The sequence below is a fragment of the Silurus aristotelis genome (assembly GCF_946808225.1).
Source record: "Silurus aristotelis genome assembly, chromosome: 10".
Taxonomy (NCBI): Eukaryota; Metazoa; Chordata; class Actinopteri; order Siluriformes; family Siluridae; genus Silurus; species Silurus aristotelis.
Genome location: NC_139583.1, coordinates 11,455,393 through 11,481,696, shown reverse-complemented (window position 1 = coordinate 11,481,696; position 26,304 = coordinate 11,455,393). Strand labels below are relative to the sequence as shown.

At 39.3% G+C, this 26,304-nt stretch overlaps 1 protein-coding gene across 1 annotated transcript in view; it reads left to right on the top strand.

Moving 5' to 3' along the window:
- Window positions 1-409: 409 nt before the first annotated feature.
- Window positions 410-26,304, top strand: part of bmal2 (basic helix-loop-helix ARNT like 2) — a 28,519-nt gene continuing 2,624 nt past the window's right edge. The window contains exons 1-15 of the mRNA XM_083551943.1: window positions 410-661; window positions 15,067-15,193; window positions 15,458-15,511; window positions 15,634-15,675; window positions 19,122-19,279; window positions 19,368-19,447; window positions 20,052-20,144; window positions 20,257-20,374; window positions 20,507-20,653; window positions 22,183-22,423; window positions 23,880-23,986; window positions 24,203-24,353; window positions 24,457-24,524; window positions 26,089-26,203; window positions 26,301-26,304. The exon at window positions 26,301-26,304 is cut by the window's right edge and continues 87 nt beyond it. Of these exons, the coding sequence (XP_083408069.1) occupies window positions 604-661; window positions 15,067-15,193; window positions 15,458-15,511; window positions 15,634-15,675; window positions 19,122-19,279; window positions 19,368-19,447; window positions 20,052-20,144; window positions 20,257-20,374; window positions 20,507-20,653; window positions 22,183-22,423; window positions 23,880-23,986; window positions 24,203-24,353; window positions 24,457-24,524; window positions 26,089-26,203; window positions 26,301-26,304 (1,563 nt within the window). The 5' untranslated portion in view covers window positions 410-603. The remainder of the gene's footprint in view (window positions 662-15,066; window positions 15,194-15,457; window positions 15,512-15,633; window positions 15,676-19,121; window positions 19,280-19,367; window positions 19,448-20,051; window positions 20,145-20,256; window positions 20,375-20,506; window positions 20,654-22,182; window positions 22,424-23,879; window positions 23,987-24,202; window positions 24,354-24,456; window positions 24,525-26,088; window positions 26,204-26,300) is intronic.

Here is a 26,304-nt window from a genome sequence, read left to right as displayed (position 1 = left end):
AGAAAGAATGAAACAAATTGTTCGCTCAAGCTGCTGCCAATAATACATTTGTGTAAATAAAAAACGTTGACCTAAATTAGAAAAGAATGCGAATTGGATAATAATGAGGATGATAATAAATGAATAAATAAGTAACCAGTCGCCCTAACAGAGGGCTCGATCAGCTATCGACCGACATTACACACTTTTGTAGTCGTGACGCTTAACCCGATTCCTAAATCTCTTGACCGCATTTCTCTCAGGTTGCATAACATATCGCGTGACTTGCTGCTTTACAGGAACGTGAGGGAACGGGGCGCGAAGGGGGCGGGGCTTTGGTCGCGGTGGGAGGAGCCACGTGCGTCCGCTTCCGCGTTTCCCCGCACGGTGTCTCCATCCTCTGCGTCCGGATCACACACACACAGTTCTCACCGTCTCCCGCCTCCTCCGATTAATCCAGGTGACAGACGGAAAAGCCGAAAAAGTCCGTTTTTCATACGGTTCTTCAGCACCCGCGCGTCCCTCCTCCTCTCACCCCCCTCCCAACGCCCTCTCCAAGCGTTTACTACCGCCTACTCCTCCACATGCAGGCGAGCGCTGGGCCCCGGCGCACCGGCTCCAGCCATGTCGGCGAGCGATGCGGCGGCTCCTGCCGGTGACAGAGCCCCGGGGGGAGAAACAGGTAGGTCGATGGGGGGGGTGTTTAAACCCCGTATCCGACGTATCCACCGGTGGCTTCTTTTATTTATTTTTTTCGTGTACGCGGACAGAGTGCGGGCGGAGGGACTGGTGGAGATGTCGGTGTTCCTCTCTCATTGGTCTGCGCTCGCAAACTAGGTCAGTAGTTCAGTAGAGCAAACTCGCGCAGTGGAGGATTGACGCTGGGTGTTGCTGATGTTCTGGACGGAACTGGACGCATTTGAAGCATTGCGTTATATTAAAGGAACAGTGTTCATCTCGAGTGCATTTTATTCCACCCAGATGTAGAGTTTGATTATATTTCTGCAGCCAGGCCCGGAAACGAGCGTCTATATTAACTATGTTTTGTTTTTGTTTTGCTCACACGTTAATATTAAACCAAACGTACCCGATGTCATCTGTGTGATTTTATTTTTTTTTTTTTACTTACTGTTTTGTTGTACCCCTACAATATTACTTCTCGATTGATAAGAACTAAAAGATTCGTCCACGACCCAGATAGTAGTAGCCCAGATCATCTCTCTTATTAGGGGGAAGATAATAGAAAATTGTGAGTTTGACCCCCAGGGTCTGTGCACATCTCAGGAAAATAGTGTGAATGAATAGTTTTGGGACGCTTCCTAGAAGCCCATAACCTAGATTGTCCTGGTGCTTATGAAACGTGTGAATGATGTTTCTCTGGCATCATCCCAGGATGTCTTATTTTATTTTAAGCCCTGCTTTTTGCTCTGAGTCAGGTTCTTTTTTCTAGATAACTCGAGGGGGGAAAGTCAGCATGCCGCCAGATTTATTGTTCAGGTCGAATAAAATGATCAGTGTTTTGTTAAGCAGGAGGATCAGGGTGATCTATGTATCTATATAAAAGTGGACGATGTTCTTATTGTTTTTTGTTGTTGTTGTATGTGGATAGATGAGGAATGAAAAATGCACACTGTACGACAATGTAAACGATACGTTGTGTTGGATTTTTCTTCCTGTCAGTGTTCCTGGACCTCAAGTGTGCTTCTGCACTTGTGTAATATGTAGGTCAAACTCACTAGTGTTGCAGGCCAGAGCTCTGATGTCTTCACCACACTGTCAACAAGCATGATTAAACAACCCCAATTATATTAATTACTGATCCATCCCAGTCTAACTTGTGTGTGTATGTACCTTAAAAGTAAAGCAACACTGCTGTAAAGTCATGATTTCATTAAGTAAACCGAATATATACAATATATCATGTGTACAGTGTTTTGGTGGTGGTTTAAAACCTGTTCAGTTACAGGAACTAGTTTTATCAGGGTCCAGAGTCTATACCAGAAACACTGCGTGAAACTGGATTTGTCTTCAGTCCATTGCAAGACACTGTAAAAACACACCTGACACCTATATGCTATTTATCATTAAAAAAATGTAAATAACTTGCAATATTATTTTAATGCAGGGAGCAAACAGACACGTGAAGAACATGTATGAAAGTCAGCGGCAGCGTCTGTATCTGCTATGCCTCCATATATCTCAGACTCCAGTTAATGCATTCAAATACATTCATGTATTTAAAATACATAAATTTTAATGTGTTAATTGTCGATCGCTATTGCCTATACATGTTTCGGAACAAAGATTTAGATACTGTGTGATCGAGCAATAAAAGCAATTCTATGTTTAAGCTTTATGTCTTAGGATGTTCGCAAGTTGTTTTTATACTAAAAGCAGTTTACTTTAGTCGAACCGTCTTTTTTTTTTTTTTTTTTGAGTAATGTGATTTGACACAAGTTTACTTCCTGTTTTTGATTCCTGGCTCTAGAGTAAGAGTTGTCGTTGATAAAAGGTATAAAACCTGACTGGGACTGGAGCACTAGCACATTACACTTTAGTGTTTAATAGCCTCTGGTTTCATCATTATTAGTTTTGTTACACCATCTGGCTAAAAAAAAAGATCTTATACAAGATCCAAAATAATGACGGCCAAAAAAGCGTTTCACTACACCTCTTGTTTTTCTACATCTAGTGCAAACCTGTGTCCACAAAAGGTGTATATTTACTGCACAATCGCTCGACAGTTCAGAAGGAACCTGTGTTTATGAGCCACTCCCTGAAATAAGTCCAAGAATTCAAGAAAAATCAGTGAAAACAACTTACACTGCTCTTTGATTTCGTCCCTGAAAGTCATCCTGCCTACACCTTACATGATTTAGTGAAGTAGGTTTATATGGTATATGTTTGTTTTCCTTTTTTATGACATTATAAAGGTCCTGGTTTGGATAAGGGGTAAACATTTTTTTATCAGTAATCAGTTAAGGTCCTGGTTGCATTGTATCTGGTGTCTATCTCAGGAAAACTGGGCACAAGGCAGGAAAACGTACTCACTGGGACGATTGTTTCAGAGTTCTTGTAGAATCTGTTTACATAAAATAACTAACCAAAACACAGGAAGGATGTGTGGATTGCTCTCGAATTGCTTTGGCTAATGGAGCACATCTTTCCGTTTGCCATGTAGTAGGTAGGATTAGTATACGTGTAGACGATCGCCATTTTATACGCGAACCTGTAGTACAACAGCACACAGTTACATCGTTAAGTTGAAAACAGTGAGTTAGTAAATTCTAGAACGGAAAATGTGCATCGTGAGAAGCGAGAAAGAAATGTTTGTGGAGCAAAAAAAATTATCTGTGCAAAATTCTGTAGTTTTATTCCCACCACTTGGTCAGTTCCTCAAGAGCAATAACTTCTGTCTGAATTGGCGCACAAATGCTTTTTCGTGTCTGAGGTTTTTGGCATGGACGGTCTGAACCAGCTTGTTCTTGTAGTAAATTTTTTGCACATAAAACGTAAGCGATTGGAATCAACTCGGAAAACGGGCACGAGAAAGGCCTCCTGTACCCTATTCGCACAGCTGGCGTATAACGCGAGCCAAACCGTTCTCAAAAGTAGGTTAAAGTGGGTTATTTTCAGCAGCATGCTGTTGCTTCACCTTCTGCCTCGCCTCTGAGAAGACGGACGGGCTCAAAGGACCTGTTGGCGAAAGCAGATTACAATCAGCAGACAAGCGCTATGCACGAGTTCTTCCTCAAGGCCATAAAAGCAAAGGCTCTTCTTTAAAACAGTTGCACGGTTTTCAGCTGCTTTCGTGTGTCATCTGCTCGGAAAATAATGCAGCTGAATATCCACGTCCCTCACCTCGCTGCCGATAATCCTATAAACGGTATGCATAGTATCTATGAATATTCTTAATGCCATACTCATAAAAGAATCAGATCTGGTGAATAGGAAAAGGTCTGTGTAATATACAAGAGAATGAAAATATAGCAAGACTGGAAACTCATGTGTCATGTTTTTCCACATACAGCCTGCAGTTTCACACTTTATAAAATGTACTACATGTAGCAGTGATTAAGGCATTGATTTCTGTGGCACTTTTTGTGCCTGCATGTTGGCATATTAATTGGCACACAACACAAAAATGGGAAAATTGTCTTTGCAGTGAAAATTGAGAGAATTCTAAATTTTCAAATAAATGCGCATCATCGACATATCTGGATCTAGATGTTAATTAGACTATTAATGGGTTAAACAAGAGCTTGAGCGACATTGTTTTGGAAAGTAGTGCCTCACTGGGTGATGCGCTGGATTACTTATCTGAAGGTTGGGCATTCAGGACCAACAGGCTGCCCTCTTGATCAAGGCTCTTGAATCTCTCTGCTCCAAGGGTGCCAAACCCTGAACTCTGAACCCAAATTCCAATCAAACTGGCATCATTTCACTGTTCTGTAATGTATGTGTTTTTGAACATTCCTTTCCAGTGCACTTTACAGGTTTCAGTCAGGGGATTGAGTTGGCCATTGATCCAGTTTGTGTTGGACGTGAGTGTTTTATATTTATCATTTGGACCTGCTGAAAAATCCCACCACTCAGAACTTACCACAACTTTTCGACAACACCTTTGTGTGTTCAAATGCAGTTTTGTGTCCAAATGTAAATGATGGATCATGGTTATTGTGTTTGATCTCAAAACCACAATTGTGTGTGTTGGTGTATTTGCTGTGCACTCATGGTAATACAGGGAAATTGAATGAAGGTAATATTGTAAACAGCATTACCTGTGTAGCCCTTCTTCCTCAGGGTTTGATCATTCTGAGATGTTTTTCTGCTCACTACTGTTGTAAAGAGTGGGTATTTGACCACCCGACAGCATAAACCAGACTAGCTGTTCTCTTATACCAACAAGTATGTCACTGTGATCACAAATTGCCTCCTTTCAGATATTTCATGTAATAATGAACTTGTCTAGCTGTTCAAAATGGACAAAATAATGGCATTCTCTAAAAGCATGTCTAATGTTGAACAAAATTTGCATTTCTCTACATTATTTAATTTAATGTTTTTCACACATTGTAGCAAAACAGCAAAAATAAATAGATTATAAATATAAATTTAACATCAATGTGTCTAAATAGATTTATCCCTCATAACCAAAGCCAGTGGTGATGGTGGAAATGGAAAACTCCCTGAGATGGTATGAGGAAGAAGCCTTGAAAGAAACCAGACTCAAAAATGGAACCTGTCCTCATCTGGTTGACACCGTATGTTTATTCATTGTAGGTTCATTATTGGAGTAATCAATTGTTTAGAAATTTGACCTTTAGAACTTAGATTTTGATATGTCTGGTTTGACATAAATAAGGGGTCACAAGATTGGGTAACTGCACTCAAAACCAGTATATAACCTGTTTGCTCGTCTTTGAGGGAAGTAGTGGTACACTGTGTTTGTACGTCCATCACTCTGGCCATAAGATTGCAATGAAGCTTGAATTATTTATATATCGGAGGGTTTAACTTATTGAATCTCTTCTACATTATGGTAACTGATTCGCTGCAGTGGCTGATCTTCCTGGGAAATCTACCACACACCACCCATAGGAGCTGCCTTTCCAGTCTGGCTGCCACTAAAAGTTAAGAATGAGGAAGTTAGATGGTTGAGTATTGGGCATTAATAAATGTGATGGAGAATTGTCAGCATACATGTATGTGTGTGCCTGAAGAAAATCAGCGCTAGTCAGTTTCTATAAATCTCAAAATAACACTTGAATGAAAGATTGATAAACAAGGCCTTTGGTATTTTTGTTTGCTTTTAACACTAGATTCTTCTTCTTCTTCTTCTTCTTCTTCTTCTTTCGGCTGCTCCCATTAGGGGTCGCCACAGCGGATCATCCGTCTCCATACCACCCTGTCCTCTATATCTGCCTCTTTTACACCAACTACCTGCATGTCTTCCCTCACCACATCCATGAACCTACTCCTTGGCCTTCCTCTTTTCCTTCTACCTGGTGGCTCCATCTTCAGCATTTTTCTACCAATATAATTCATGTCCCTTCTCTGCACATGTCCAAACCATCTCAATCTCGCCTCCCTCACCTTGTCACCAAAACATCCTACTCTATGCTGTCCCTCTAATAAACTCATTTCTAATCTTGTCCATCCTCGTCACTCCCAACTAAAACCTCAACATCTTCAGCTCTGCTACCTCCAGCTCCACCTCCTGTCTTTTACTCAATGCCACTGTCTCTAATCCATACAACATCGCAGGTCTCACCACAGTCCTATAAACTTTCCCTTTCATTCTTGCAGATACTCTTCTATCACAAATCACTCCTGTCACTCTTCTCCACCCACTCCACCCTGCCTGCACTCTTTTCTTTACTTCCCTAACACACTCTCCATTACTTTGCACTGTTGACCCCAGGTACCTGAACTCCTCCACCTTCTCCACCTCTTCTCCCTGCAACCGCATCACTCCACTGCCCTCCCTCTCATTCACACACATGTACTCTGTCTTACTCCTACTGACTTTCATTCCCCTTCTCTCCAGCGCATATCTCCACCTCTCCAGGCTCTTCTCAACCTGCTCTCTACTCTCATCACAAATCACAATATCATCTGCAAACATCATAGTCCAGGAAGAACTCCTGTCTGACCTCGTCCGTCAACCTGTCCATCACCACTGCAAACAGGAAAGGGCTCAGGGCCGATCCTTGATGCAGTCCAACCTTCACCCTGAACCAGTCTGTCGTACCTACTGCACACTTTACTGCCGTCACACTGTCCTCATACATGTCCTGCACCACCCTCACATACTTCTCTGACACACCTGACTTCCTCATACAATACCACAACTCCTCTCTCGGCACCCTGTCGTACGCTTTCTCTAAATCCACAAATACACAATGCAGCTCCTTCTGTCCTTCTCTATACTTCTCCATCAACATCCTTAAAGCAAATAAGGCATCTGTGGTGCTCTTCCTCGGCATGAAACCATACTGTTGCTCACAGATGGTCACCTCTTCTCTCAACCTGGCTTCCACTACTCTTTCCCATAACTTCATGGTGTGACTGATCAACTTAATTCCCCTGTAGTTACTGCAGGTCTGCACATCTCCCTTATGTTTAAAGATCGGTACCAGCACACTCCTTCTCCATTCCTCAGGCATCCTCTCCCCTTCCAGAATCCTGTTAAACAATCTGGTTAAAAACTCCACTGCCATCTCTCCTAAACATCTCCACGCTTCTACCGGTATGTCATCTGGTCCAACCGACTTTCCATTCTTCATCCTCTTAATCGCTGCTCTCACTTCCTCCTTACTAATCCTATCTACATCCTGCTTCACCAACTCCACATTCTCCAACCTTCTCTCTCTCTGATTTTCCTCATTCATCAGCTGCTCAAAATACTCCCTCCATCTTCTCAACACACTCTCCTCACTAGTCAACACATTTCCCTCTCTATCCTTTATTGCTCTAACTTGCAGTACATCCTTCCCAGCTCGGTCCCTCTGCTTGGCCAATCGGTATAAATCCTTTTCTCCTTCCTTAGTGTCCAACCTCTTATACAGTTCCTCATATGCCTTTTCCTTGGCTTTCGCCACATCCCTTTTAACCTGCTGCCGCATCTCCTTGTACTCCTGCCTACTTTTCTCATCACTCTGTCGATCCCACTTCTGTTTTGCCAACCTCTTTCCCCTAATGCTCTCCTGCACTTCCTCATTCCACCACCACGTCTCCTTGTCTTGCTTTCTATTTCCAGATGTCACACCAAGTACTTTTCTAGCTGCCTCCCTCATCACTCCTGCAGTAGTTGCCCAATCATCCGGCACCTCTTCACCACCACCGAGCCCCTGTCTGACCTCTTCCCTAAACCTCACACTACACTCTTCCTCCTTCAGTTTCCACCATCTTATTCTTCTTTCAAACCTTACTTTCCTCCTCTTCTTCTTCGCCTCCAAAACCATCCTACAGACCACCATCCGATGCTGTCTAGCTACACTGTCCCCTGCCAACACCTTACAGTCTCCAATCTCCTTCAGGTTGCATCTCCTACACAGAAGATAATTCACCTGTGTGCACCTTCCTCCACTCTTATACGTCACCCTATGATCCTCCTTCTTCTTAAAATACGTGTTCACCACTGCCATTTCCATCCTTTTAGCAAAATCTACCACCATCTGCCCTTCCACATTCCTCTCCTTAAAACCATACCTACCCATCACCTCCTCATCACCTCTGTTCCCTTCACCTACATGCCCATTAAAGTCTGCCCCAATCACCAATTGTTCTTTCCTAGGTACACCATCTACCACTTCATCTAATTCACTCCAGAATCTTTCTTTCTCCTCCATCTCACAGCCAACTTGTGGCGCATAGGCACTGATGACATTTATCATCATCCCTTCAACTTCCACCTTCACGATCATCACCCTATCAGAAACTCTCTTCACCTCCACTACACTCTTACTGTACGCTTCCTTCAGAATCACCCCTTCACCATTTCTCTTCCCATCCACACCATGATAAAACAGTTTAAACCCACCTCCAATGTTCCTGGCCTTACTCCCTTTCCACTTGGTCTCCTGAACACACAACACATCTACCTTTCTCCTCTCCATCATATCAGCTATCTCTCTCCCTTTACCCGTCATAGTACCAACATTTAAAGTACCAACCCGAACCTCTACTCTCCTACACTGCTCCTTTTCCTGCCGTCTCTGTAGACGCCTTTCTCCTCTCCTTCTCCTCCTTCGGCCAACAGTAGCCCAATTTCCACCGGTACCCTGTCGGCTAACGATACCTGTGGCGGTCGTTGTTAACCCGGGCCTCGACCGATCCGGTATGAAATTCTCATTTGTGATCCGCATATTTGATTTGGCACATGTTTTACGCTGGATGCCCTTCCTAACGCAACCCTCCCCATTTACCCGGGCTTGGGACCGGCACTAAGAGTACACTGGCTTGTGCCCCCCTAATGGCTGGGTTGCTTTTAACACTAGATTATATAGTAAATGAAGTGGAAATTGGATGTTACTGCATCCATTTTTTTGCCTCCAACTTTGTGGTAACCTGACTTTTCCAGGTTAGGCTGGTATGGTCAGGTGTCCCAATACTTATAAAGTATGTACATATAAAGTATGTACTATACTACTTGAATATAGCATAATTACTCATTGAATCAGATTTATCACCCCTGTCAAAGTTTCACTGCAAGTTTTTTTTTTTTTTTACTATATAATCTAGTGCTTTTAACAAACTTGCAGTGAAACTTTGACAGGGGTGATAAATCTGATTCAATGAGTAATTATGCTATATTCAAGTAGTATAGTACATACTTTATATGTACATACTTTATAAGTATTGGGACACCTGACCATACCAGCCTAACCTGGAAAAGTCAGGTTACCACAAAGTTGGAGGCAAAAAATGGATGCAGTAACATCCAATTTCCACTTCATTTGAACTAAGAGACCCAGGCCTGTGCCAACATGACGATGCCCATGTGCAAAAAAGGAGCTCCATGAATATATGAGTTGGAGTGGAAGACTGGCCTGCTATAGAGCTCTGACTTTAAACTTAACACCTTTAGGATGAACTGGAAAGCTGGCTGCATCCCAGGCCGCCTTACCCTACATCAGTACCTGACTTTACTGAAGCTCATGTGGCTGAATGAGCACAAAGGTCCACAGCCACACTCCAAAATCTAGTGGAACATATGGAGGATATAAAACAGCCAATGGGGACTTAATGTGCAATGGGATGTTCAAAAAGCACATAGGAACCGTATGGTCAAGTGTGGGTTTATCTCTTCTGATTATAGAGTTTCAATTATATTCAATGTGTTGAACAGCTTTTGTGAAATACTGAAATGCAGGATATGTATTTAAACAGGATGTGTAAATGCGGAGATGGATCAAAATGTATCCACAACAACACCTTGTGAAGTCTAATAATCTTGACTCATGAGCCCAGGATTAAAAAATCAGCCTGCTGCTGATCTGTTAATGGCTATTTAGGTCACTGGGCCTATGTTGCGCGTTTAAATGGAAGAGCAAAAAACGAAAGCTGGGTCTGCCCTGGCCCGTTTCATTGAACTCAGTGACTCACACTCGTACTTATACCGCTCTAAAGAAGTGAAGAAGTAGTGCAGGGCCAAATCAACATGCTTATAGGCTTAGCAGGAAAAAAAAAAGCTTCAAGCTTTTTTTTTTTTTTTTTGTCCACACACACAGACCAGGAAAAGGCTTTTATTTGTGAATGGGATTGTGAGTTTCGAGTTGTATAAAAGGAAAATGGTGAATTCCAGTTAATCATATTGTAAATAGAGTGTTATATGACTTGAGCCATACTGTTCACACTGACCTAAAACATGAACTGACCTCTAAAATATAGGGATTTATTTATTTATTTATTTATTTATTTATTTATTTATTTATTTATTTATTTATTTATGTATTTGACATTGTTTAGATGTGAATGAAGCTGAATCAAAGTAGAGCAACCCCAAGGTTTTCTTTTATTGTCCTTTTATTGTCCTTGACCTCTTCTGATTCGAAACAGCTTGAATATCATGTTTTGAGTATCCGGTTTGTTTGCTGATTTCCTTTGAGAGAGTGACCTTGCCGATGCAAAATTAAGACTTTGTCTGTCAAGTTTTGTGATCTTTGACATTTTGAATGGAACGAGGTGATTGAAAATTCGTCTTACTAAAACGCTTTAAATGAATTCAACTCCTACAGTGCATATGTTATGCTTTAGGCATATTTTGTGTTAATCCGGTGTAATAGACTTTTTTCACAGCAGTCATTCTGGCATGAAATATTAGGATAAATAAAGATGTTAGCAGTATTTTCTGGTTATATTCTACATAAAGATCGGACTCTGGAGCAATGGAAAAAAGGTCATGTGTTCAAGCCTGTGGGTCAGTGTTATGCTCTGGGGTTGCTTTAGTTGGTCAGGTCTAGTTTCAGCGATGTTATGTGCTTAAAAATGAGGTCAGTTGATTATGAATGTACTTAATAACCAGGTTTTATTTTCCTTCGCCAATGGCCTAGGCATATTCCAGGATGACAATACTAGGGTTCATCCTTTTTGAATGTGAAAGAGTGGTTCAGGGAGCATGGGGCATTATTTCCACCCATGGATTGACCATTACAGACCTTAGCCCTATTGAGATTCATTGGTATGTGCTGGAGAGGACTTTATGCAGCAGTCTGACTCTCCCATCAACAGCATTAAGTTTTTGGCAAGAACTTAATGCAACTTTGGATGGAAATATGTGTTGACATAAGCTTCTTGAAACGCTGTGAATTTGTGTGGTTGTTTGTAATATACCAAGCATTTAGAAAGTATTTGGACCCCCTTCATATAAATTTTTTTTTGTTGCAGCCTGATATTACAATCGTTCAAATAGATTTTTCACTTATGAATCTACACTAAGTACCGCATAATGACAATGAAATCAAAATTCCAGAAATGTATGTTTTGTCTTATAAATATATCCCAAATCTTCAGACCCTTTACTCTGCTCAGTTGAAGCACCTTTGGCAGCAGTCTTGAGTCTTTTTGGGTATGACTAAACAACGTTGCACACCTGGATTTGGGGATTTTTTTACAATTCTTAATGGGAAATCCTCACAAACTGGGTTAGTTTGGATAGGGACTGTTGGTGGACAGCCACTTCTAGGTCTTTCCAAAGAGGTTCAACAGGGTTCATCTCTGGGTGAGCCACTCTAGGACATTCGCAGAGTTGTCCCTAAAACCCTCCTGTGTTGTCTTGGCTGTGTGCTTATTGTTGTTTTCATGTAGGAAGGTGAACCTTCAACTCAGACTGATGTTCTGAGCGCTGTGAAACAGGTTTTTTTTTGAGGATATCTCTATACTTTGCTACACAGTTCAATCTTGGTTTTATCGGACCAGAGAATCTTGTTCCATATAGTCTGAGAGTCAATCGGGTGCCATTTGTCAAACTTTAAACGGGCTTCTATGGGTTTCACACACTGAGGAGAAGCTTCTGTTTAGCCACTCTGCTCTAAAGCCAAGCACGGTGGAGGGCTAAAGTGATGGTTGTCCTTCTGGAACCTTGTCCCATCTCCACACTGGAACCTTGTCCCATCTCCACACAGGATCTCCAGAGCTCAGTCAGAGTGATCATCAGATTCTTGGTCACCTCTTTTATTTAGGCCCTTGGCCGGGGTGACCTGCTCTAGGAAGTGTCCTGGTTGTGCCACACTTCTTCCATTTGTGAGTTATGGAGGCCACTGTGCTCTCGGGAATCTTCAGTGTAGCAGCAATTGGTAGCCTTCCCCATATTTGTGCTTTGCAGCAATCCTGTAGGCACTTTGACCTCCTGGACGTGACTTGTTATATGCTTTGTCAGCTTTGAGGCCCTCTATAGAGAGGTGTGTGCTTTTCCAAATCACGTCCAATCCATACACCTTTTCCGCAGGTGTACTCTAATCAAAGTGTAGAAACATCTTAGTAATAATAAGAGAATTGGGTAAAAAAAAAAAAAGAGTCATCTGAACTTATTTTTACATTTTGCAAAGGGTCTGAATACCTCTGTACATGTGATATTTCCTGTTTTTTGAAATTTTAAGGAAAACATTCCAGAATTCTGATTCGACGTTGCCATTATAGGCTAATGAGAGTATATTAATTAATATACATTAATAATTAATGTATAATATTTGTAGTATCAGGCTGCAACATAAAATAAAATACAATAAGTGAAGGAGGTCTAAAATACTTTCCGAATGCACTGTATATAGTGTATGTTGGTATGCAGTGCACATGTAAATGGAAAATAATAATTATGTTGCTGATAGTTATATTATTAATTAATCATAGTAATTAAGTGATTATTGTGCATTTTTTTATTTATTTAATGTTAAAACCAAAGACGTTGTTCTAATATGTTTTGTAAAGACCTCGGGATGTTTCCAGAAAATCAATTTCACTCTCTGTTCCAAGGCAATTTCCATGATGGCTTCCTCCCAGCAGCAAAAATAGAAACCGGAACACACTTAGGGTTTCAGTTTGCTTCAGCAGATTCTTTATGTTGGAAATGTTTTGTTCTTTTTCTTTTTTTTTACTTTTAAATGGACTAAATTTCTTCAGGACATAAATATTGTATATACATGAAGCTTGCAGAGGTGTTTTAAACACAGTGAATTAAGTTTGATTAGAGGAAATGTAGTATATAGATTTTGGCAGATGGGTGAAAATGTAGCCCTCTGCCCTGTAAAAGAAATGTCTGCTTCCATTGTTTTGTCTAATGGCTGCTACAAATGCCATTAGTTATACCATAAGAGCTGCTGGCTGGTAAGATATCCTGCTGTGTGTTCAATGCCAAATTATGAGTCTGCTGTATGTTTTGTGAATGCTTGCCCATTGTTGAAATCTGCATCTACAAGGGATGTACTTAAGAGAATTCACTGGTGAAGTCTCAGAAAACACTTCCTTTTAGCAAACTTAATTTTTTGTAAAAATCATCACTTCTTAATGGCTGTTTTCATCTCCAGTTTTGGTCATCTGGCAATTTCCACTCTATTAGCAAGCTCTCTTGTCTCATACGACAAACAGCTACCATCCAGGAAGGGTAAAGGTTAATGTACTTCCTCCAAAACACAAAATACAAACTGCTGCTTGTGTCATCTTACCGTACTAGTTGCCCTTGTTTGCAAATATGAGCTCATAAGCACCCATGATTTGTTAAAGTGGCCCTCATTCTTGGACTCCTGGCTTTGAACTGCTATGGCCAATGATATTTCCCAATGACCTTTAAGTTAATTAATACAGAGAATGATAATTTATATCATGTAAGGTAAATAAAATAGAATTATTTCTAATAAACTAAAATAGAGGTTCGCCCTTGTAGTAAAACATGACTTGAACATAGCATGACTACCAGACGGTCTGGATTTCAGTTTAAATTTCCTCATTGTTTACTTTTGGTGATGAGACTTGACAATGCTATAATGTTACTTTGTATATATGTAAAATAAAAAAAAAGAAATTGCTGTTTCGGAAAAAATCTAGGTTTCAGCCGTAACATTACAAACCATAAAACCACCTGCCTTGGTAGGTACTCATCACTGCATATCAGGGACAGCCCTCAAAAGTCATTTTGGAGATTCTCTGACCCAGTTGTCAAGCTGACACGATCTGAACATTGTCAAAGTTACTCAACTCCTTCTGATTGCCCAACTTCCCTCCTTCCAACACCTCAACTTTGAGAACATTATCTGTTTTACTGCAGTTGCCTCTAACAAGATAAGTGCTAGTCAATTCATCTATGTGTTATGACTCATTGGAAAGTAATACCAAATGTTACCATGTGCAGCATTTTTCTGGGACACCACAACACCAGGAGTTGAATACAAATATCTAGTTCCAACAGCCATGCCACAAGTCACTAAGATGGTGTTTATTTCGTCATTCTGACCTTTGAGCTTTTTAACCACATTATTCATTGCGCTGGTTTTGTATGATTGGCTGATTTTAGTAATAGCATGAATAGGCAGGTGTACTTACTAATAAAGTGGCCGGTGAGTGTATGTTTATTATGCATTTTCATGGCTGACTGATGTAGGGTGAGGAGGCCTGGTGTGCATTCAATAGTCCAGTTCATCCCATAGCTGTTTATTAGAGGTGAGGTCAGAGCTCTATAAGAGGCAACTCAAGATTTCAACCAATGTGAACCATATTTTCATGAAGCTGGAATTCGCTGGAATGAACAGGTTTGGGTTTTCTACTTCAAGTGAGGAGAGAATTTAATTTCGACCACATCCGACCACATATATACAGCTGTGTGCTTCCAATCTTGCAGTTTGCGGAAGAACCACATATCTCTCCATGGTCAGGTGTCCCAATACATTTCTCCATATGGTGTATGTTTTGAAGAGTTCACCTATTTAAACGATTAATCGCTTATATTGAGTTCCAGCAGCATTTTCTATATCCTGTAATATTTTGGATAAAACACTTCAATCAGTCTTATTTCTATATTCTATTCTATCCATATATAGCAGAGTCTTTTTACACAAATTATAAAGACCTGTTATGTGCACATGTGTGTTTCAGGAGATGCATTGGAGGAGGATCTCCAGAGTCACTCTGTCTCTGTTTCCAGTCTGATGACCCCCGCTTTAGCTGCTGACATGGCGTCCAGCATTGAGGTGACCAGGAAACGCAAGGGCAGCACCGACAAGTGAGTGTGTGTGTGTGTGTGTGTGCATTTGTTAAAATTTGTCCATGTGTAAAGGTGAGTCGAGATTTATGTACTGGCAATAATCCTAGCTAAATCAAATTGTAGTTTTGCATATAGCATTTAGATTTGAGTCAAACTCAAAATTCTCTGTCCTGAATGTTATGAATGAGTGCTGACTGACACGTGTGTCTGTTTTATATTAAATCATGGTACAAGACTAGCTGTTATTTAGCTTGCTTAATCACTAAGCCACTTATTTTCCAGGGAAACTAAATCGGTGTCAATGCTGGATGAAGATATGGAGGATGATCAGGAAAGGTCTCTCTCTCTCTCTCTCTCTCTCTCTCTCTCTGATGACATTGAATGTTTTTTATTTGCAGTGCCGTGCCTTTTTATTAATTAATTTTTTTTGCTACATTTTTTTGCTGTTATTTTTTTAGGTCAGAAGGGGACGACCCACATGTGAAAATCAAGTGTTTTAGGTACTGAAAACCAATTCTATAATTTTTTTTTATTATCCACATTATCTAAGGCATTGGTCTCCAACCCCCCAGCTGCATACCGCCACCGGTCCGTGGGTTAATTGGTACCGGGCTGCACAGAAAGAATCCGTACCTTATGATAAAGTCTGTTACACTTATTTCTGTTTTATTTATTATCTGATTCTGGATGATATTTTATTTTGGAAATTTACCGGATTCTCTGCACCACATCTGTCTATGACTCACTCTTGATGCAGTTTATGATGCCTTGGTCACATGTCTTACCTCCATCTGCTACCTTCTTAAAGGGGCTCCAGCCGCTAACACATAATACATTACCGCTAAATTCAAACCCCCAAGCTAGCAAAATGAACAAAAAAACCCACAGTGGATTCACGTTTATTATTATATTTAGAAAATACCAGTTTTTATGCCGGTCGTATTATTTTAATTTGTTGTATTTATTCACCACACCTTAAAGGCCGGTCCTTGGAAATATTGTCCGAAATTAATCCGGTCCGTGGCGCGAAAAAGGTTGGGGACCACTGATCTAAGGTACACTTTAGTAAGACATTTTAGGTACCACATTTGCAGAATGTCATGAATGAATGTCATAAATGTCATTGAAATTAATGTGATTCAGCTTAGTTTTTTTAATGGAAAGGGAAGAGTGGCAGGTTATATTATATACATCACCCAGCCTTACAAGGTTCAAGATGTTTATTTGTCACAAAATCGTTATATGCAGAATACAACTTGCAGTGAAATGAAAAAAGCACGCACAATTGCAAGAAATATGCAACACACTGTTAGTCGCTAGCAAGCTAATGTAAAAACCTGCACACAATTAACCATCACACGACTGTGATCTGTATCAGGTAGAACTGAATGGGCAAAAGGAGTTTAAATTAGGTCAGAGTCTTGATTTTATTTTATTTTTTCCTATCAGTCAATATAAAGGTGTTAATACATCTGTTTCACGAGGACCTATTTTACAACCAAGATCATAGAGGATTTTTTTTTATTCCCAACAAGTTTCCTTTTGGAGCATTATATGAAGAAAGGGTAATTGAATACTCGTGGTATTTATATTATAACCAGTATAGTGCTCCAGACCAAAAATAATAAATTACGAGTAATATTTTTGCCTAGATCGACCATATAAATTTGCACACTATGAATAATCTGCGTGTTATGACTTTTTATGTGCGTGTTCTGTCAGGAATGGCCTATCACATCATTTTTTTTTTACGTAATAAACGGAGATACATGCGCCGCCTACACCTTACACCTTTCCTCATCAGAAAAAAAACATAAAAATATCAGAGTTTTTCCAAACACTCTCCAGCTCTATACAACTCTCCCGCTGATGACACACCTGTAGTAAAAAAAAAGCAGGCTGCACTTGTGTCAGCATTGGTGAGAGGGAGAACGACAGAAGCACTGAGGACCTTCTTTCTATGTCAGTCAGTGAAAACATAAATAAAAGTGGCAAAACACATTTGAAAACTTCTTGGATTCAAGAGTTTTAATGGCTGAGATATGATCACGAGACGCAGAAAGTGTTTTGCCACTTCTGCTCCTAAGCGGGCAGAGAAAAAATACAGATCATTTATAAAAAGAGACAATAAGAAAACATGGCGATAGTAAAAGCATAAAAATGCTCGTGAACTGATAATCGTGAAAAAAGCGCACCACAGAAAACACAGTTAGCGCTCGCAGTGTCTCATGCATGCGGACTGTGGTCCGAAAAAAGAATGGAAAGATATCAAAATAAAATTGAACACCGCCTATATGATCGCTTCAGTTCCCAGGCCATGCTGTAAAAAGATGGCAGATGTAAAGAAGACAGGATGACTGGAAGTAACTGGAGCCAATGGCTCCTTAATTGTTTTTTGTCTGGAGCCCTGCTGTAGATGAACTGATTAGATCTAGGAATTCATGTGATTTGGGACAAGGTCACAGCAAGGTCAAATGTATGAAATATTGAAATATATTTTATGGCTATTCCTGGCATGGGTGTCAAGTTTCTATATGTGGTGTCTTTTTATTGCACTTTATATAATGGGTGTCTTTAGGGCTGCAGCTACCGATTATTTTAGTAATTTAGTATTCTACCGATTATTCCATCGATTAATTGAGTACTCTTATTTTATATAAACTAATATATAAGAGAAAATAAGACACGCTTCTTAAAATGAGCAAGTAACTTATTTTTATTAAAAAAATACAAATATATAAATTAAAAAAAAGCACGTATGTATGGTGTTTTCTTTGTTTTAGTCTGAAATGATCCCAATTTTTGGGATTTCTTTTCTGTTGTTTTTTTCCGGCCTGAATCCTATGGAATCCTATGAGTCCTATGAATCGAGGAATCATTTCAGCTCTAGGTGTCTCTTTTTTTCAGCTAATGATTGACCACCCCCCCCCCCCCACTGCCACAGCAATCAAGGCTTTTTTTATGCATGCATCTAGGAATGTTTTACCCAGCATTTAACATTAGATAGCTAGTTACTACCAGTGTGTTGCATATTTCTCTGTTTTTTATTCTTTTTGTACTCCGATTCTTTAATCTCTTAGCTTGCGCAATAAATTATTGATTCTGATAACAATTAATTGATAAGTCCATGGAGTTCGCTTGTATTTTGATAACCCTAGCAATTGCTTCTGATTTAGGATTTTTTCTGGCACTAAGTGTCTAGAACAAAGTCTGTCAGCGACAGAGTCGTCTGATCATTGGTGCTGACGAAGATAAGCCCCTTGTCAGATAAGAAATTGTATCATCCAATATAGTGCCTTTATTATGCTGGAAAAACTCATTAAAGGTCCTGATTTATCTGCTAGTTGTCTTTGACATTTTAATGATGCCCAGATACAGTTACTAATTTATCCTCTGGGGTTTTTCTTAGCATTGTTCAGGGAAGTTTCTCTGTCTCAGTAGCACATGAGGCCTTAGTACACCTACAGACAACAATTTTTCATTCAGCACATTGAAGAAGAAACATACGATGCTTTTTGAAAGTCAATAGAAGTGGATGTTGCTTTTAGGGGGAAATAGAGAGGGTCCTTTGTTAATGGTCATTAGCTCCATGGTGAGAATTGCTTTTAGGGAATGTCAAAGAGCCAGTGCACTCAGACCAGCCAGACTTTTTCTCATTACTTTTTCTTTCATTTTGACATTTTTTTTTTTTGCAATTGATTTGTATTTTCACAAGTGCAACATAAAACTGATTTTGGAGAAGTGCCACTGTTAGAAATGTTTATAATCCTTATGATCTTTAGATTTTCTTTGGGGGTGGTTTGAAACTAAATATAGACTGACTTAAATTAGTGTCATGCACAGTTGTACCTTTTGAACAGTGTAACATTTAATATTGTGTGAGAATTTAATTTGATCATGTCTGAATCGCATGCAGAATGTCTAAATGTAAGCCGTCTATCTATAGGGAACCTCACAGCCAAATTGAAAAACGGCGTCGGGACAAAATGAATAACCTGATCGACGAGTTGTCCGCCATGATTCCCACCTGTAACCCCATGTCTCGCAAGCTTGACAAGCTCACTGTACTGCGCATGGCCGTGCAACACCTCAAGTCACTAAAAGGTATATTTCTTATGGTTTTCATTTTTCCCTCCTGCTTGAAAGGGCAACACCTCACAGCAGAAGTTTTTTTTTGTTGTTGTTTGAACAGGTGCGACCAGCTCATTTGCCGACGCCAACTACAGGCCTTCATTCCTTCCTGATGATGAGCTCAAGCACCTAGTTCTCAGGGTAAACTTGCAATATGTACTTCAGTGGGAGAAGTGTGATGCTGTTACTGGAGGCCAAAATCAGTTTGAAACAGGCCTGATGATAGACACTGGCATAGTCAATCATTGACATCTAAGCTTATGTATGACAAAAAGATTATACGACTCTATATTGGAAATGCTTCATGCTGCCTTTGCGACACAGCATGAGAATAGTCTGAAAAGATTGGTTAGCTCACTTCACCTATCCTGGATGAAGCGGGTGTCAGCTTTCACTCTGCCTTGCTGGTAGACGCAAGATGGAGAAGAGTGCAGCAGTAAATTTTTTTGAAAATATTCCACAAATCAAAGTTTACAACCATAGAACTAACTAGTAGTTTATAAAAAGTCCTTATGACCCCATACACACATCAGGTAAACCTCTGTGGGTCACCACTACAAAAGTTGAGAACCTGCATTGGTGCCATGTGTAGTATCTGTTTCTACCTAGAATTTAAAATCTGTTTTTAAAGAGCCACCTTTTGGTATACAGATAGATCTTTTAGTGTCCTGGATGTCCTCTCTAGTCCAGCTGTTCTTTGTATGTTTTTCATTTCACTGACCTTTGTGATCTCTGTGTTGCCTAGGCTGCGGACGGATTCCTGTTTGTGGTTGGATGTGACCGTGGGAAGATAGTATTTGTTTCGGAGTCTGTTTCAAAGATTCTGAATTACACACGGGTGAGCGCTTGTTATTTATAATTACAGGTTGTTGCCCAGCCTGGTTGTAAACGAAATGAATCGACCATTTATTACACATTTATGAGTCAATTTATTGTTTTATTTTACCTAGCCAGAGCTGATTGGCCAGAGTTTGTTTGATTATGTTCATCCGAAGGACATAGGAAAAGTAAAGGAGCAGCTCTCAGCCTCTGAACTCTACCCAAGGGAACGCCTTATAGATGCCAAAAGTAAACACTTTCAAGTGATTAGCAATCCTTATTTGAAAACATTCATATACCATTAATAGTATAACCATTTAATATGGCCACGGAATGTAACATTTGCATATGCAATATCTCCCGTGTATGTATGTGGTGTAGCGGGACTCCAGGTGCAAGCTGATCTGCCCGTAGGAGCCACTCGACTCTGTTCAGGAGCTCGCCGCTCTTTTTTCTGCCGAATGAAGTGCAATAAAGTTGCTGTTAAAGAAGAAAAGGACTTCCAGGCCAGCTCATCAAAAAAGAAAGGTTAGCAGTACAAACCAATGTGCATATTCTCATTAGTATTCTGTTATTCATCTCAGTCCTCTTAATATGTTCAGCCACGTTTGCTCTCTCAATATAATATAAAGCTGGAAAAAAGCGCACACAGCAGTAAAACAATAAACAAACTGTTCCCAGACTCCTCTCCATTGTTTTAAGATCACAAAGCAAACCTAGGCACAAATCTGTCTAGAATCTTTGCTCTCTCAAATCCAGAGACAGATGTTTGCATTTCTGAAATACATTCTCGTGCTTTCTTTTTTCCTGTTGGTTGTTTAAAAAAAAAAAAAAAAAAAAAAGTTAACTCCTATTCAGATTCAGTGCTACAACCATTTGTTAAGATTTTCGAGGTTTGCTGAACATCTAATGCTGAACCAACTACACTTGACCTTATGTTCATTGAATCAGAATAAGTTCAGTTCAGGAGCCTCACTCAAAGGTCTAGTCTTTGGTGTTGCAATATGTTTTCCGACGTTTAATGATCCAGAACAAACTCTGATAAAAGAATTTAAATTAGCTTAAATAATTAACTTCTATTTGTTTAATTAGAGCTATTATACATATTTTTCTGTTATTATTTAAAGTACAGGTTATAGAAAGTACAGGGTGGAATGTGCAACGCTATCAAATATTTCATTTCAATACATCCTGGTGTCTGCTCACACGTTCCCATCGTTCAAAATGACTGGCATCAAAGCGTACTGCAGCTGGAGAAATAATTTGATGTTATCTATACAAGTTTTACAAACTGCCTTTGAGAACTGTTTCACTTTCTGCACATCAAAGCATTCTGTCAGTATATTTCCACAACCCTAAACAAATTATAGTTGGACATGGCTGATACATGCATTGAATTCAACTGCAGCTATGTCAGTTTCAGTAATATCATTTAAGAATCTATTTTCACACATTTAGCACAAAGTCATTCTCTATCAGAATTGAGGATCAAACCCAAGCCGCGTGTGTTCCGCAACAGCCACATTACCGCTGTGCTTTTAAACTGTGTTTTATTCACCTTAAATTATAGGATAAATAGTTATAATTCTTGTCAGATTCAACATCCTAGCAAAATCTTTTACTTTCTTAATTTTATTGAATCTAAGAAGCATATAGGCAACAATATGAACAACCACATGTTCCCTTCACTCGAGGTAATAAGGTAGCTAGTTAAGCCTGAGATTAAAACTAAATATTTATATTTTAGTACATTACTAAATATATTTGTCTCAAAATAACCACATACAAAAGTGAAGAACTGAGCAAAAATTTGCTGTATTTTTTGATGTCTGATTTTGGGAAAGCACACAGCGGGCAGTGTGGGCTGTTGAATTTATCAATCCCTTCCATGCCAGCTACAGTCAATAGAGACCGAGGAGACACTCATGGGAAGAGGGGTACCAAGTCCAATCAAGTTGTGTCCCCTTCCCCCACACCTCTATTTAAATAAGCAATTTGTTTTAGTTGTAGTGGCCTGTTTCTCAGATTCTCTCACGTGTTTCCCTGTGCTGATTTAGAATCGCAGCGTTATTGCACAGTGCACTGCACCGGCTACATGCGCACTTGGCCCACCAGTCAGCTCGGTGCGGAGGGTGATGCTGAGGCCGATAAGGAGAGCTCACATTTCTGCTGCCTTGTAGCTGTGGGTCGTGTTCACCCTCATACCACCCCCCAGGCCAACGGAGAGGTCAAGGTCAAGCCCACAGAGTTCATCACTCGCTGTGCCATGGATGGCAAATTCACATTTGTGGATCAACGGTATCAAATTTTAAGGATTTTTCTTTTCTCTAATATTTTGAGGTGTAATATTTTGCAAGAAAATTTTAAGTTAATGATTCTGGAATCTACAGAATTCTTAAGTACAGTGGAAAGATTTCACACCTCTGTTACATTTGCAGGATTTCTTTTTGTGCTATAGGATGAATGAAAGAATGCTGATTTCTTTTTTCCTTTAATTTGATGTAACAAAAACTATTCATGTACAAAATCAGTAAATTATTTCAATGATATGAAATATAAATAGAATGTTGAAGCCATGGTTTCACCTCAAACCTTTTGGCAAAATGTGTTCTATTTTGATGAGACCAGATAGAACATGTTGGTCATAAGATATGCTTGGTGCAAAACATGACTGCATATCACCCAAAAACGTACACCTGGTGAAGCATGGTGGTAGTGGTATATAGCTTTAGTGCTGCTTTTCTTCATCTAGGACTCGGGTTTTAGTTTATAATCTACCTCAACTAAAGTCTAGAGTCCTGGAGAGGTTCAAATCTAGTATGTTTTCCCTAAAAACATGACTGATTATAGTTTTACTGAAGATTTCATATTTCAGCATGACAATGACCAAAAACACAGATCCAAGAGAACAAAAAAATTATCTCAAATGAAGTCCAGATTGAAATTCAATTTGAAAAACATCTTGAAGAATTTCAGGAGAGAGATTATTTTGGAACATTTCACAATGAAGAGAGAATAAAATTGAAATGACTGGAAGACTCGTACGTAAAAATACTGAGCGCCATATTACCAGCAAAAGTTGCTTTAACAAAATATTAGTGAGTGGTGGCTCCAGCGGTTAAGGCGCTGGGTTACCGATCGGAAGGTCGGGGGTTCAAGCCCCGGTATTGCCAAGCTGCCACTCTTGGGCCCTTGAGCAAGGTCCTTAACCCTCTATGCTCCAGGGGACCCTTACGAGAAAATCAAGGACCGTGACTTCGGAGCGATGTGGGGCCGCCTTCCTGTGGGCTCACCACCTGCAGGAGGGACTGTAAGGGACCGGTGCTGAGAGGATTGGGCAGCAGTCGAAGGCGGGTCCCTTGACAGCCCGATCCCTGGACACGGAGAAGTGTCTGGGGAATCTGCTTAGACTGTTGCCCCCGCGACCCGAATTACGGATAAGCGGGAGAAGATAAAATGAAAATGATAGTGAGGGGTGTGTACATTTATGCAACCAGGTTGTGGAAACTTTTTTTTTTTTTTGCTAAAACGACTTCCTAAAATTTGTTTTTACTTGAATTTTGTTGTTTGGAAAACTGACTTGATTCATTTTGGCCTTTTCATTTTTTGGAAACCTTAGAAACTTAGGGGTGTCTAAACTTTTTATGGCCACTGTGAAAGTACTCAAAATGATATCATTATTATTCGAGTTGAATTAGCCAGAGCGCCAAAGCTGTCAAACTTAATGACCTTTATTTGTTCATAATGTTTGCAGAGCCACCACCGTATTGGGATATCTACCACAGGAGCTGCTAGGCACATCGTGTTACGAATACTTTCATCAAGACGATTTGCCTCATTTAGCAGATCGACATCGGAAAGGTGATCTCTGTTCAATGCTGAGGAGACTTGTATGTTGTAAAATGTATTCTATTCATTTTTTAAGCACCATTAGAAGTGTAAGCTAAACCAATCTCTAATTAGATTTATGTTCCCCAAGTTGGCTTCTAGCTAAACTATGGGTACTTGTTCTCTACAATGTTTTAGTATTATTATTCATATAATTTGTTATTTCATCCTTTATTTATTTTTTTTTAGTATTGAGAAGTAAAGAGAAGATTGAGACAAACAGCTACAAGTTCAAAACAAAATATGGGTCATTCGTCACCTTAAAAAGTCAGTGGTTTAGTTTTATAAATCCCTGGACCAAAGAAGTAGAATATATAGTCTCAACGAACACAGTCATATCGTGAGTACAAATGTCTTTTCCTAATTTGGGAATCAAATTTTAACATTTACAATTGAAAGCCTTTATACAGATGAAGGTGCATGATGTGTTTTGCCTGATACAGCGATAAGAGCAGTTCCAGTGGATCGGGAGACAAGTCAGAACAGCAGATAGATTCCAAAGTTTTAGAAGGTAAGGACATTTTTTCCCCTAATTTAAATCAACACAATTTTTTTTAATTAAGTATAATAATAAAATAATAATTTCCTAAATAAGAAAACTTGTTCTAATTGTTTTGATGCAGAATATAAACCTTAGTAGCAGTGATTCTATGGAGAGTGTTTTGAGGAAAATCTACAATTTGCACTATTTATTTCCACAATGGTTAAATCTGACTATTGGTGAATATCTGACGCTTCTACATGATGCAATATAATTTGAATTTATAAGGCAACAATGATATTTAATAATACTGATCAATCTTGCTACAATAAAATATATAATTCAGATGTAGTAGCTACTTACTGATAGACTATATGGACAAATGTTCATGGACATCTGACATTAAAATCCTTTTTTTTTTTTTTAACATCCCATTCACCATGTTGCCCCATTGGCTTTTGTAAAGACCTTCAATCTTCTGAGAGGTTTGGTCTGTTAAATTTTAGTGTGTGGTTGTGGAGATTTGTGTTCATTAACCACAAGGGCGTTAGTAAAGGCAGGTACTTATGTAGGTGAGGTGAGGAGGCCTGGGGTGCAGTCAGCGTTCCAATTTATCCCAAAGGTGGTCAGTAGGGTTGAGGTCCGAGCTCTATAGCAGGCTATCTTGCTAGCTTGTTTTTGTCATTAAATATTATTTTTTTCCCATACATTTTAGCCACTTGCCTTTCAAGTTTTTGAAAATAAGGATTTTGTAATAATCATCATTAATAATGATCTAATATGATTGTTTCCTGGATTTATGATTGTTGCTTTGAGTTGTTGTCTTTCAGATCATCTGCACTTTGTAATCTTTGCTCTGACCATGCAATCTGAAAGGATGACGCATGCTCTAAGTGTTTTGTTATGTCTGACAACAGCATGTTTGTAGCAAATATCTAGCTGCAGGGTCTAGACCAGAAGTGCCCATATTTTTTCTATAAAGGACCAAAAAATCTAATTGAGGGGCAAGGGTCAAAAGCATTATCATTTTTTTATCGCATTATTACAAACTGTATTACATTAAAACTAAAGTGGCCATGGTTCTCCTCATTTATGATTTAATATTTGGAAATTAAGAAATAAATAAACAAACAAACAAATAAATAAATACAACACATGTCATATTTATTACATTTATTTAATTACACATTTTCTATCTCTTTTCATTTATGACATGGCCAAATCAAAGGTGATCTCGGCAAACTTTGGTCCTTTAAAATCTATGATGTCGTATTATTTTTCTTCTACATTTAACCATTCTTGCCGCTAGATGGCAGACATACACAATACAAGTTCATTTGTGCGTCAGAGAAAGCCGACCCAAAAAAAAAAAAAAGCTAAATGTAAAGTTTGACCTGTAAAATACTTTATTTTCCCACAGACAGAAAAACTATATATCTATAATTGTATGACCGCTGCTGCTCTACAGAACTTGTACAGAAAATTTATTTTATTCACCAATTAACTGATGGATCATTATATCACCTTCCATTTATTTTTTATGTTTTTGTTTGCCTTTGAATAATTTTTGTTTGTATTGTGTTCTCTTCATCAGAGGATGCAAAGAAATCTCTCCCTATCATCCCAGAAATCTCGAATGCGTCCGGCACTATGATTTACGCAGGAAGTATCGGAACGCAAATAGCGAATGAACTGCTGGATTTTAATAGGTATGATGTCTCCTGCTGATATTTTTTTGCGAATGTCGCTTGAAATGGCATTTAGAAGTGAAATTGCTAAAATCAGTGTACAATCTTCACTTCACAGGATG